This window comes from Labeo rohita, chromosome 9, assembly GCF_022985175.1.
Source record: "Labeo rohita strain BAU-BD-2019 chromosome 9, IGBB_LRoh.1.0, whole genome shotgun sequence".
NCBI classification, from domain to species: domain Eukaryota; kingdom Metazoa; phylum Chordata; class Actinopteri; order Cypriniformes; family Cyprinidae; genus Labeo; species Labeo rohita.
Window position 1 is genome coordinate 12,986,608 of NC_066877.1, and position 12,792 is coordinate 12,999,399.

General features: G+C 35.5%; 1 protein-coding gene across 1 annotated transcript in view; it reads right to left on the reverse strand.

Annotated features, from left to right (window-relative positions):
• dars1 (aspartyl-tRNA synthetase 1) overlaps positions 1–11,232 on the reverse strand; it is a 49,647-nt gene extending 38,415 nt beyond the window's left edge. Inside the window, exons 1-4 of the mRNA XM_051119370.1 lie at positions 11,065–11,232; positions 4,832–4,934; positions 3,426–3,455; positions 558–615 (exon numbers count right to left, since the gene is read on the reverse strand). Coding sequence (XP_050975327.1) covers positions 558–615; positions 3,426–3,455; positions 4,832–4,934; positions 11,065–11,087 — 214 coding nt within the window. The 5' untranslated portion in view covers positions 11,088–11,232. The remainder of the gene's footprint in view (positions 1–557; positions 616–3,425; positions 3,456–4,831; positions 4,935–11,064) is intronic.
• Positions 11,233–12,792: the final 1,560 nt, after the last annotated feature.

A 12,792-nucleotide genomic window follows, 5' to 3' on the forward strand; every position in this document is an offset into this window, starting at 1 on the left:
AAATATGAAACATAACAAGCCCCGTCTGAAAGGCGACCATCAGGTGAATTCTTCTCCGTTTTGACAAATACAGTGTCACCCTGGCTCCGCTGACTCACATTATGACTTTATTATGAGGCAGCAGAGACGGGGCGGTCCTGCTCAGCACCAGTTGGAGTGCTCAGGGCGTTCGACTGATCCGAAATCCACCCACATGAAAGCCTTGTCTATCTCTGCCCGAGAGGAATGCTGGTGGGAGACGACTTTGTTCTGTAGCAGCAGAGCTTAAAAACTCGCAGCCGGACAGTCGGGACTAATGTCACCCTAATTCCTCATCCGAGATTTATCTCGTACAGTTATTCAAGACTATTATGTGTGACAGCGAGGGGAGGAACATAGGGGAGAGCTAAAGGGGACGCCAGGGAGATCCCGACAGCATTAGATTATCTCTTAAGCTCAAAGACATTCCTAATTATCATTCTACAGCCAATTTTGCACTGGGAAACCTGTCTATATTCATCCTGTGGGAGAAAGATGCCCTCCTAAATCTTCACTTAAAAACTGAGAAGGACACTGACCCAGTTTCTGCTGGGACTGGACCATAGGACAGATCCCATAGCGATCCTTGGCAAAGTCCTGGGAGGAGAAGAGAAGAAGACAGGGATGGTAATGAATCTTAAAGGAACAGTTCAGCAAAAAAAGTCATCATTTATTCACTCTCACGTAATTTAAAACATTACTTTCTTTTACACCAAAGGAGAATGTCTAAATGGGTACTTAAGCCGTTAAGCCTCAAGAAGCCTCAAGAAGCAAGATTCAAAAAATCACCACAAAAGCATCATAAAAGAAGTCCATATGAGCAATATATAGCAAGTAAAACAAACCAAAGTTTGGTCATTTGTTGAAAATTCAAGACATTCATCACTGATAATCATCCATTTTGGTAAGCTGGTAATTTGAGAACCTTGTGAACGGATCATGGATCATCAATGAAGTGAATGTGAGAAATGAATCAGTTCAATTCAAAAACAAATCTTTTAGACTGGATTATGAACTGCATCAAACAATGCATTGATAAATATTGTGATTTGTTCATGAAACAGACATTATCAGGGTTATGTCAAGATATTCAGTGAATGATGACTTAAATGTCTTCAGAACCATCATATGGACCACTTTTATGGTTTATTTACTTTTATCCTCAAAAAAAGTCCCTAATCAGTCCAGTCCCTATTCATTGTAACAGCAAAAAGTGACCAGTAAAACTAAAAAAAGGTGCTGTTACCATATATGTGTCCCTGGATCACAAAACCAGTCATAAGGGTCATTTTTTCAAAATTGAGATTTATACATCATATGAAAGCTGAATAAATAAGCTTTTCACTGATGTATAGTTTGTTAGGATTGTACAATATTTGGCTGGGATACAACTATTTAAAAATCAGGAATCTGAGGATGCAAAAAAATCAAAATATTGAGAAAATCACCTTTAAAGTTCTTCAAATAATGTTCTTAATGTATATTACTAATCAAAAATTAAGTTCTCATACATTTACAGTAGGAATTTTACAAAATATCTTAATGGAACATGATCTTTACTTAATTTCCTAATGATTTTTGCCATAAAAGAAAAATCAATAATTTTGACCCATACAGTGTATTTTTGGCTATTGCTACAAATAAACCCCAGCGACTTAAGACTGGTTTTGTGGTCCAGGGTCACATATGGTTCAATGGAGGCGTTTCTGAATGCAAATGACCATGATCGTGAACGAGCATGGTGCCTAAAAACATGTGGGATTCATCAACAATGATTACTTACTGGTGTGTTTAAGAACCACGTGCGCACGTTTGATAAATACAGAATTTTTTTGTACGTACACACACTCCAAATTTCATTCGTAGGACAAAATAAAAAAATGTACGCACTGTTGATAAATGAGGGCCTAGGACTTTATAAAATTGCATCTAGAATGGTTTACTGGCATATTAAAAGTGATAATGTCAATGTATAATGTATTGTTTTTGATTTATAGGATTTTTTAATAACACAGCTATGTCATAATTATTCAATCCCCAACATTGCTGTTTTCAAAATTGTCTTACAGTTGTCTTACAACATAATTAAGCCTTTAGAAACTTAGAAAATTAGAACTTTAGAAACTTAGAAACAGAATTAGATTGGGCTGTTACGCATACAGTTGAGTAGCAAATATGGTAAAGTCAACCGAGCTCTCACAAAAGCTATAAAGAAGAAATAGTTTTATTATATTAGTAAGTCTAAGGCTACATGAAGAGTAGCCTTACAAGTTCCATAGCAGGCAGCCTTATTCCTTAGTTTAAAGTGCGTTGTACCAGAAAGTCTTTGAGGATGGTGAACAAAAAAGCACAGTATCATAAAATGTTTGATTAGAGATACAGAAAAAACCTGCAATGTGCAGCCAAAGACTTGCAAGATTACCCGACGAAAGGAGCAAAAAAATTTCAGCGCAGTGTATAAGAAAACCACTGGACAAGAATGGCCTTCATGTTGAGGCATCTTGCTGCATATCACTCTTGACCAAGAAGAACAAAAAGGCCGACTTGCTAAATGGTAAAACTAATTTGGATAGACCTGTGGCGTTCTGAAAGAATGTTTTATGGAGTGATGTTACCAAACTGGACCTTTTTGCACCTATGGATCAGCGTTATGTCTAGTGCAAAAAAGGAAAAGCTTATAAGCAGAAGAACACCATCTCCATCATCAAACATGGAGATAGGCCAGTCCTGTTATGGGGTTGTTTTACTGTAGCATGAAGTAAAACCATGACTGTATGAAGGACATCATGGATTCTCTGAAGTATCAGGCCATTTTGGCAAGAATTGTGATGCCTTTGGTGCAAAGACTGAAGCTGATAAGCAGTATACTTTCCTGCAGGACAATCATTCCAAAGTATACACCCAAATCTACTTATGCTTGATTCAGGGATCAGTCATAGAATGTTCTTGAGTGGCCTGTTCAGTCTCCAGATTTAATTCTCATTGAAAATATTTGGTTGCATTTAAAGAAAGCAGTGGCAAAGCGAAATCCAAAGATTATCAGTGATCTGAAAACGTTTGGAGGAATGGGTGAGGAATGGGCCAAGATTGCAGTAGAGTGCTGACAGAAGCTTCTAAGCAGTTACAGGCAGCGTTTATTGGTGGTTTTACAGAATAAACGTTGGGGGTTGAATAATTCTGAGTCAATCTGATTTCTTGTTTTTTTTTTTTTTTTTAATTTTTCCATCAACATACATTCTCAGAATTACTCAAATGTGTATTAATAAACTTTTTCCGATAGCGTACTAATGCTTTGTTTAATCGTTTTAATAAAATTACTTTTTTTTTTTTCCTTTAACACTTGATATGGCTAAAAACAGACAGGAAATGTAAATTTAAACAGTGAACTATAAATGAACAATACTTACATCCTCATCAGTTTCCTGCTGCTCTGCGGCCTGAATCGAAGAGAGAAAATGATTTCAATAAAACTTCAACAGTAGAGGGAGAACAAACCATCTATAAGAGCTAACATAAAAATTAAGCACTAATGATTATTTCAGAGAAAAGGCAAGCACTACAAGTACACTTTACAATCCTACCAAAATGCAATGATACAAATTCAAACACTTACTAATGGCTAAAAGTACATTAGACTGCTAAAATGGGAAATAAAATGACTTTTCTAGGTTAATCAGTACTTGATTCTTTTGCAAAGTATTCAAATCAATGTGTAAATTTAACTAAGAATGATTTAATACATTTGACCTGCTCATGTTTCCTGTATCCGACTCTCTCGACAAAACATCACAAATGTTCAGCAGACAAAAAAAATCTCCTTAAAATATTTAAATATAGATAAATATAGATATAAGTACATTTCATTTACTTTATTACTACAGTAATTTTTTTATTACTATTATTTTCTTTAAATATAAAAAAAATAATGTACTATTAATTCTTCTGAGAATTGTTTTGCTCTTGACTGTAACAGTATGTTTTACACAAACCTTTTGTAAATGACCGTTTTGTTTTATTTTTTCATCTTTAATAAAATTAAATAATTGTTTGTTATTGTCGGCACGATAGCCTTGTGGGCAGTGCACCGACATACAGTGCCACTGCGCTACGGGCGTCCCGTGTTGGAATCCCAACTTGAGGACCTTTCCCGATCTCGCCCCCTATCTCTCTCCCATTTTGTTTCCTGTCTATTCTGATCTGTCCTATCATAACAAAGGCTAAAAACGGCAAAAAAATAAATCTAAAAAAATTATAATAATTATTTGTTATTTGTATCTTTGTGCTATTAGGTGTATTAAAGTAATACAAGTTTTAATGAGTGCAGGTGTTTCTTGGTAGCACATGGCACTGAGGAGGAGTTAATACCTGAAAACGTTGTGCACTTTTTCACATTTTGCACATATTTTTGTGACCTCTGAGCAATAAACGCAATAAGCCTTTTTGGCTGAATTTGGATGAGTGCAGGTTGCCTTCATTTTTTATATTATAAAATGAAATAAGAAATAATAATTTTAAAAAGCCAGTACAGTATTGAACAAACTCTAATTCTATACCTCATAGCCCCATTGTCACTCATTTAAAAAAAAAAAAAAATAAAACATTAAGCAAACAAAACAAACAAGATGCTCATTTTGGCTGTTTGAAATATTGGAGAAATATTTCCTGGATGCTCAAATTCCACTTTTTTTTTCAGACACATAGACAGATTTGTAAGCACATGAATTGAAAAACAATAGAAACCCCTCCACACGGCAGCTGTGGGCCCTGGACTGCATAGTGGGCAGAGTTTGCGTCGCCTGGCGCACACACTCACCAGCTTGGCCTGCTTCTCTGCCTTCTTCGCCGCTTTCTCTGCTTCCTTCTGCTGTTTCTTCAGGGCTTTCTTCGACTGGGCCTGCTGCTCCTCCTCTCCAGCTCTAAAACAGGAAGACACCACAGAACAAAAACAGTTCTGTCAAACTTCCATCTACCTTTTTTTAAATTTCCTTCCGGCAAGCTTTTCTGATAAACGGGGAAAAAGCATTCCAACCTCGGCTTACACACAAATGCACAGCATCCCGCTGGCTTTTTAAGTTGCTGTGTCTTTCATCTATTGTTTCAACATGCCCAGAAAAACAACAAACTAAATTAGACTTTCATCAGTGATGTCTGCTTGTTTGTGCTCCTGTGGTTTAGGTAGTCCAGTTATAGAAGCACAGGAAGAGTGATGTCTGTCTACGGTGTCTACAATAGCACATATGTTACATCATTTAGGTAATATGGTTATCCCATACTATTGCAAAAGAGTGATTTAACAGTAAAGAATAGGAATGAGTACCTGGAAGTGACAGTAACAATCGATGATGAAAAGTGTCAAATTGTGATTTGAATTCAATTCCAATTACTGGCCAGACCAATGTCCATATTTGGCCAAATGATCACATCTGCAAATAGCAGCTAACACAGAATTACAGATGCTGTAAAAGTTTGAAATCAGTAAGATTTTTAATGTTTTTTAAAGAAGTCTGTTCTGCATATATTTGATCAAAAACACAGAAAAAAACAGAAATATTATTGTGATATATAAATGAGTAGCTTTCTATTTTAATTTACTTTAAAATAGAATTTATTCCTGCGATGCAAAGCTAAGTTTTTATCAGACATTACTCATTAAACAAGATCCTTCAGAAATCATTCTAATATGCTGATTTATTATCAAAGTTGGAAACAGTTGTGCTGCTTAATATTTGTTTTTGGAACCTGTGATACTTTTTTAGCACTCTTTAATGAATAAAACAGTAAAAAAGAACAGCATTTACTCAAAATAGAAATCTTTTGTAAAAATATACAATACCGTTTAAAGTTTGGGGTTTTTTCTTTCTTTGAAAGCAATGAATACTTTTATTCAGCAAGGATTGGTTAAACTGATAGAAAGTGACAGTAAAGATGTATATTGTTAGAAAAGAATTCTATTTTGAATGAATGCTGTTCTTTTGAACTTTTATTCATATTAAAAAAATCCTGAAAAAACTATCACAGGTTCAAAAAATATTAAGCAGCACAACTGTTTCCAACAATGATAATTAATAAATCAGCATATTAGAATGATTTCTGAAGGATCTTGTGACAATGAAGACTGGAGTAATAGCTGGTGAAAATTCATCTTTGCATCACAGAAATAAATTATATTTTAAAAGTATATTAAAATAGAAACCTTATTTTAAATTGCATAACATTTTTCCTGTATTTTTTTATCAAATAAATACAACTTTGATCAGCATAAGAGACTTTAAAACACATTAAAAATCATACTAATCCCAAACTTTTGAACGGCATGGTATATATTTACCATGTACATGCCTAAAAACATGGTTATTTGTGGTAAATTGTCAGCTCTTTTGTGTAATGTATTGATATACACACTGCTGTTTACAGGCTTGGGGTCAATATGATTTTTTTTTTCTTAAAGAAATTATTACTTTTATTCAGTGAAGAAAAAGTATAATGTAACTTATATAATGTTACTAAAACTCTATTTCAAATAAATCCTGTTTTTTTTTATCTTAATTAAATAATCCTAAAAATGTATCATGTTTTCACAAAAACATTAAGTAGTACTCTTTTTAACTTTTTTTTTTTTTTTAATATAAAATGTTTCTTGAGAACCAAATCAGCATATGGCTGCTGAAAATTCAGCTTTGCATCACAAGAATAAATTATTATTAAACAGATTACTCATTTTTATTTGAATTATTAATTTATTATTAATTAAAACATATATATATATATATAGTTTAAAATAGTAACAGTTCATTTTTCCTATTTTAATAACATTTCATAATAGTATTTTATCAAATAAATGCAGCCTTGGTGAGACTTCTTTCAAAAACCTTAAATCTTACAAACCCCAAACTTTTCAGACAATTTGAGAATACACAGTACACTTAAACAATCATAATTAAATTTTCTGTGAATGGCATTCACTATTATTAAATTACATGACATGGCCACTCTGCTCTACATAAGAATTGGCCATTTAAAAAAAAAACTGGCTTATTTCCTCTATATAATGATATGACAGGAAACCAGCTGAAAAACAAAATCACTCATTTAGATAATTAGATAAACAGTACTGTTTATAAAAATGAAATCAATTACTCTGAAATGACTTTCCTTTTTGGCATTAACACCTGAGTCCATGGGCTCATTAGTTTAGACACTTGGCTAACCAAGTCCATTAACCAAGTGAGTCTAACATTTGCCAAAACTGCCATCCATCCATCATTACTTAATATGGCAGAGATGGAACAGTTATTTAAAACAAACACAATTACACTGAAACCCCAACAATATGTAAACTGATTCACAGGGCAAAGGCTAAAGGAAATGACATGCCTCTGTGATCTCCATTACCTTTTTAAACTCTCAATACGTAACAAATGGTTTCCGGTTAACAGGATGGACCAACCGCTTTCAATGCGCCCATTACTAATCACTCATCTGCTAAATTCAAATTCAGTCCCTCTCTTTCTAAGAATATGAATGGCACCATTTAATCTGAAACCAAGAGAGGAACAGGTGGTCAACAACATGAGCAGAAAAAACCTGTGCTCCACCTCCAGACATGTAACAGAATTTATTATTACACTAATTACTCCAAACCACAGAACAAACAGAGTAACTAAGACGCCAATGCATAGTCTTGCTCTTTATCCAACACTGATCTACAAAGAACTAAAATGGCAGAATCTGGGCAGGTGACCATATGGCAGCCCTCAGGCAACACAGGATCAAGTGCCTGCACACAGTGCTACAGAAGTTTAAACACAAAGGATCGGTGAATGTCTTCCCCAACACTACCACTGCCAAGACTACAACGGTCCAGCTGCGGGCACCGCTGAGGCCTCAACCGTGCCAAAGTGGGCAATAAACAACTCTACTCCTCCCCTCTGCATTATGCATTAGCAGCAGAGGACATAAAGGGCCACAGTGAAGGTATGCGTGGCACTGAGCGGTTTTCAAGGGAATTCACGGATGACGGTCCCCCAAAGGATCGCTGCAATTTCTGCTCACAGGAAATTGGAAGCACTGGGGTAGATAGAAGGCTGTCACTAATTAAAGGCTTGTGCCAGATACAGGGTTATGTATTTACATAGAAACACAAGGCCTGGAGCAGAGCAGGGTTATAAAAGTGAGGGTGGAGCTTTGAGATGCCCTCCACGCTACCCCAGACAGCAGCTGTTATCATGTGACTCATCAAATTGTGGTTCACATTTTAAACCATAAACCAGGGCTGACAAACTCAGCTTCTGGCAGGCCACAGCCCTGCAGAGTTTAGCTCCAACCTGAATTAAACACACCTGATCCAGCTAATCAGGTCCTTCAGGCTTTGAAAACTAAATGACAGGGCTCGAAATTAACTTTTTTACTTGGTAGCACTGGTGCTCCCAACGTCAAAAAGTTAGGAGCACCAAAAAAAATTTAGGAGCACCAAATAAATATAAAGGAGCACCACAACTGCCAATTGAGCAGAACAGCCAGCACTCTGCCCGGCATTTCTTTGTAGTAATGCACCGATCTTGACTCTTCATGGCCGATTCTGACTGCCGATGTTTTTACAAGCAAATGGGCTGATTCTGAAAGCCTTTTTTTTTTTTTTTTTAATTTATTTTACGCCTTAAGCAAGGGACAAGAATGAATGAACAAAAACAGTACAAATAACAAAAAAATAATAATAAACGAAACTTTTGATGAAAAACTACACTACCCACAATCCTCAAGTGAGCTCCACCAAACAGAGAAGTCACTGCATTTTTAAACAATCTACAGTACAAATAACAAAAAATAAACGACACAGTTCTTTCTTAGTCGTATTAAGTGCAAAAAATAAATGCAGCCATAATCAAAGTAGGCTAGTCTCTCAATATTCAAAGTGCAAATAGAGACCGAATTTTTTAAGCATGATACAGAGCCATAGACAACTACACAACCTATTATATCCTACAGCCTAGATGTGTTATGTAGCCCAATTTGCGCGCATTGGGGAGTCGCTCTCTACGTGTGGTATTAAAATTGCTTTTGAAGGCGCGTGCGCGTTTTACTTTCGTTTTAACGATCGCGCGAAACTCTCGGCGGTGCTGAGCGTGCATTCTACAATACAAGACATTAATTTAACAAAAACAATTTGAAAGTGGGGGGACACAGTCGGGATTTGAAAAGTGTCTCCCAGTGCAAATCACGCAAATCCCTTGCGTGAGTGAAACTCTGAAGCTGAGTTATCATTTGATGTGAATGTATGCCGCGTTGTACAGTATATTGAGACGGAGGCGCCAGAATTGCGTCTGACAGAATGTGCGCTGTAGCACGAATAGTATATTTCTACAAAAGCAGATCGTGGAGACATTTAAATTGTACACAATCAAAAATCGTCATATCACACACCCCTAATTTCAATGTAGTCTGTGCAAATCCGGTACAGAGGTTGGTTGAGAAAGAAAAAAAAAACGTCCGGTTCCGAGTTTCAGCGGAGCGCAGTGTCAGTGACAGGGAATGATTGACGGCTAATATCTAAAATCTGCATTAAAATTAAGAATTAGTTATGTAATGTAGTTATGTAATGTTGGAGAGAACGGCGATCCTGACACTGTATCAACTCACTGCAGTCTGGGCAGTAGTTCAGCTAGCGAAAGTTTTGTAAAGAAATTAAAACAAGTCGCACCACAACAATTTCTGTCACTCGCACAAATGCTTCCAAATATATTTTGAGGTCGCACAGATTAAATTTTGGGAGCATATGCGACCAAAACGGTCGCAATTTCGAGCCCTGAAATGGTATGTGTGTTGGAGCAAATTTGGAACTAAACTCTGAGTTTGACACCCCTGCCATAGACAGTATTGTTCACATAACAATGCTTTAAGGAACAGCATAGTAGGCCTGCACAATTTATCGAATTTGTAATCGTGATTACAATTACAGATGCCACAATTATGTAATCAAAGGCAAAATTACCAAAAAAAAAAAATAATAATAATAATCCACTTGCATTATTCTGCTTTCTTAAGATGTGTGGATGTCTGTCTGTGTGTGTGTGTGTGTGTGTGTGTGTGTGTGTGTGTGAGAGAGAGAGAGAGAGAGAGGGTGTGTATTTTTCCTACAGGTTACCTACAAGTTTTTTCTCATTGTTTTAATTGTTACATTTTTTATATTTAAAGAAGAAACTTTATATGAAAATGTGGCATGCAGTTGCTTCAAACAATGGTATAAAGCTATTCAAACCATCATTCAAATGTAAATTGTGATAATTGTAATTAATAATTGCAATTCCAATTTCAAGGAAATAATCGACAATTATGATTTTTGTCATAATCGTGCAGCCCTACAGCATAGAATTACTATATACATAATCTATTATAATAATTCAACTGTTAATCATTAAAATTAAAAATCCATGTATTTGCGACTGAAATTGTACACAAAACAAACCTTTGTACTTTCATTTTGTCTTTTGAAAAGTAAAAGTAGGTCATGCTGTTAACATACTGGAAAACCATCTATTAAAACAAAGTTTATTACTCTGGTCTCATATCTAACCCAGGGTTCCCAAAATTATTGATCAATTAATTTTCATGACTTTATAGAGCATTTTTCACCACAGTTATTGGAAATGTGATTTTGAGCTTTCTACTTAACATGGAATCCTAAAACATGTACTGCGGTTTCCACAAATATATTAACCAGCATCAATGTTTTCACCATTGATATTAATAATAAATCTTTCTTGAGCATTTTCAGGCGCATTTTATAACACCTTTAACAGGCAATACCTTGAATATTAAAAAATTCATAAGCTCTGCGTGTACAAATCAAATGTTTTCTTTTACTAATGTTTTCTTTTACTAATAATTTCTTTTACTATAGAAAAATCAGCTGTCATAGTTAAAGATCTCGAAACTGCTGATGCAATCATATGCAACTCTATTAGTTGCAGCTAGCAGCAAGGCAAGCTAATCAATGCCCTGGCCACAAATATTAAACATCCGCAGAAAACAATGAGATTGTATTCTCACCCTTGTACATTTTCTTTAGTCATAGTTCAGCTCTGAAGGGATGTAGGGAAATAAAAGCGCTAGATATTGAAGATTTCAGCTGTGGTTATGTGCAATGACAGCCACTGGGAACGGTGGACATGTGGAAAAGAGATGGAAGTGTTTTGCTGTTGCACATTCACAACTTCCTCGCTAGTCCGTGTAGAACACGTCTCCACATTAAAAGGTTCCTAGTGATTTTCCGCACCCAATCTAAGACTATATGAAAGTGTGAAATGAAGAAGTGAAATAAACCGTTATATTAGCAATGTAATCCTACTGCCATCATAGAACCCCGTGTGAATATCTCTGTTCTGCTTCTGTTGTTTATAGCTACTCCCTGCAACTCCCGTCTGTGTCCTCATGATTATTCATTTCTGAGAAACATACTGAGGTAATGTTAATGCAAACATATAATATATACAGTACATATGGGTCATTCTATAAATAGGGGTAAATTTATAATTTGACAATGTGAAGAAAAACCATGACCTTACATAGCTGCTCTGAAACAATCTCTTGTATAAAGTGCTATATAAATAAAGGTGATCTGTAGGAATATGTGCATAAAATACCATCTGTGTTTGCTGTGTTGGGTAACACAGTTGACAGGTAACTTAGTTGACATTTTTAGTGTTATAGAAATATATATTTTCAAAAACAAAATATAGGTTTTAGTTAAATTGTCTTGTTAAGGCAGCCATTGCCTAATGGTTAGGGAGTTGGGCTTATAAACGAAAGGTTGTGGGTTTGAGTCCCAGGTCCGGCAGGGATTGAAGGTGGGGGGAGTGAGTAACCAGTGCTCTCTCCACCCTCAATACCACGACTGAGGTGAGTTCCTTGAGCAAGGCACTGAACCCCCAACTGCTCCCTGGGTGCTGCAGCAATAGCAATATGGCTGCCCACTGCTCTGTGTGTGTGCACTTGGGTGGGTTAAATGCAGAGCACAAATTCTGAGTATGGGTCACCATTCTTGGCCTCACATCACGTCCTTTCCCTTTCCTTTCTTTCCGTTAAAATTTGCAGCAATAATACTTCTGTAACACTGTTGACAATCAATTAATCCACTCCTGACACAGGTTTAACCAATATTAAGAAAAAGAGAGAGAACATAACTTCTAGTGTTTCATCCAGGTGCTTCTGGAGGAAATATCATCATACTGTGCAAATTAAGCGAGAATGGGACAAACTTCAAATTGTACAAACCTAAGTTCTAGTTGGTAACTTAGCTGACAATGGTTTTTCGGACACAAATAAAACAAGTTATAGCACAATAAACACTTATTATTTTTGAAGCGCACACCCAAATGTCTTGATAATCTAATCTAATTGAAGGCAAAACTATGAAATTAATTTATATTTGAGGTCATTTTCTTGCTTAAATCCGGAGTTGAATGAGCAACTACAAAATCAGACAGCTAAATACCAGGGTTGTATGCGATTTTAACATTATTTTTTAAAAAAAGATATTGCTTTTTCGACATATAGTAGTGTGATTGGGAAAATACATAATTGTGTACTAGAAAATTAAGCATCGGGCTTTATATTGATGAAAATATATTAAAAATATACTTCATGGACATGAGATGTACCCATATACTGTATATGTGATACATGTCTGTATATGTGTGTACATTTTTTTTTTTTTTTTTTACTGAGATTTAAACATCTGAAAGATAAATAAACAAGCTTTACATTGAGGTGTAATAG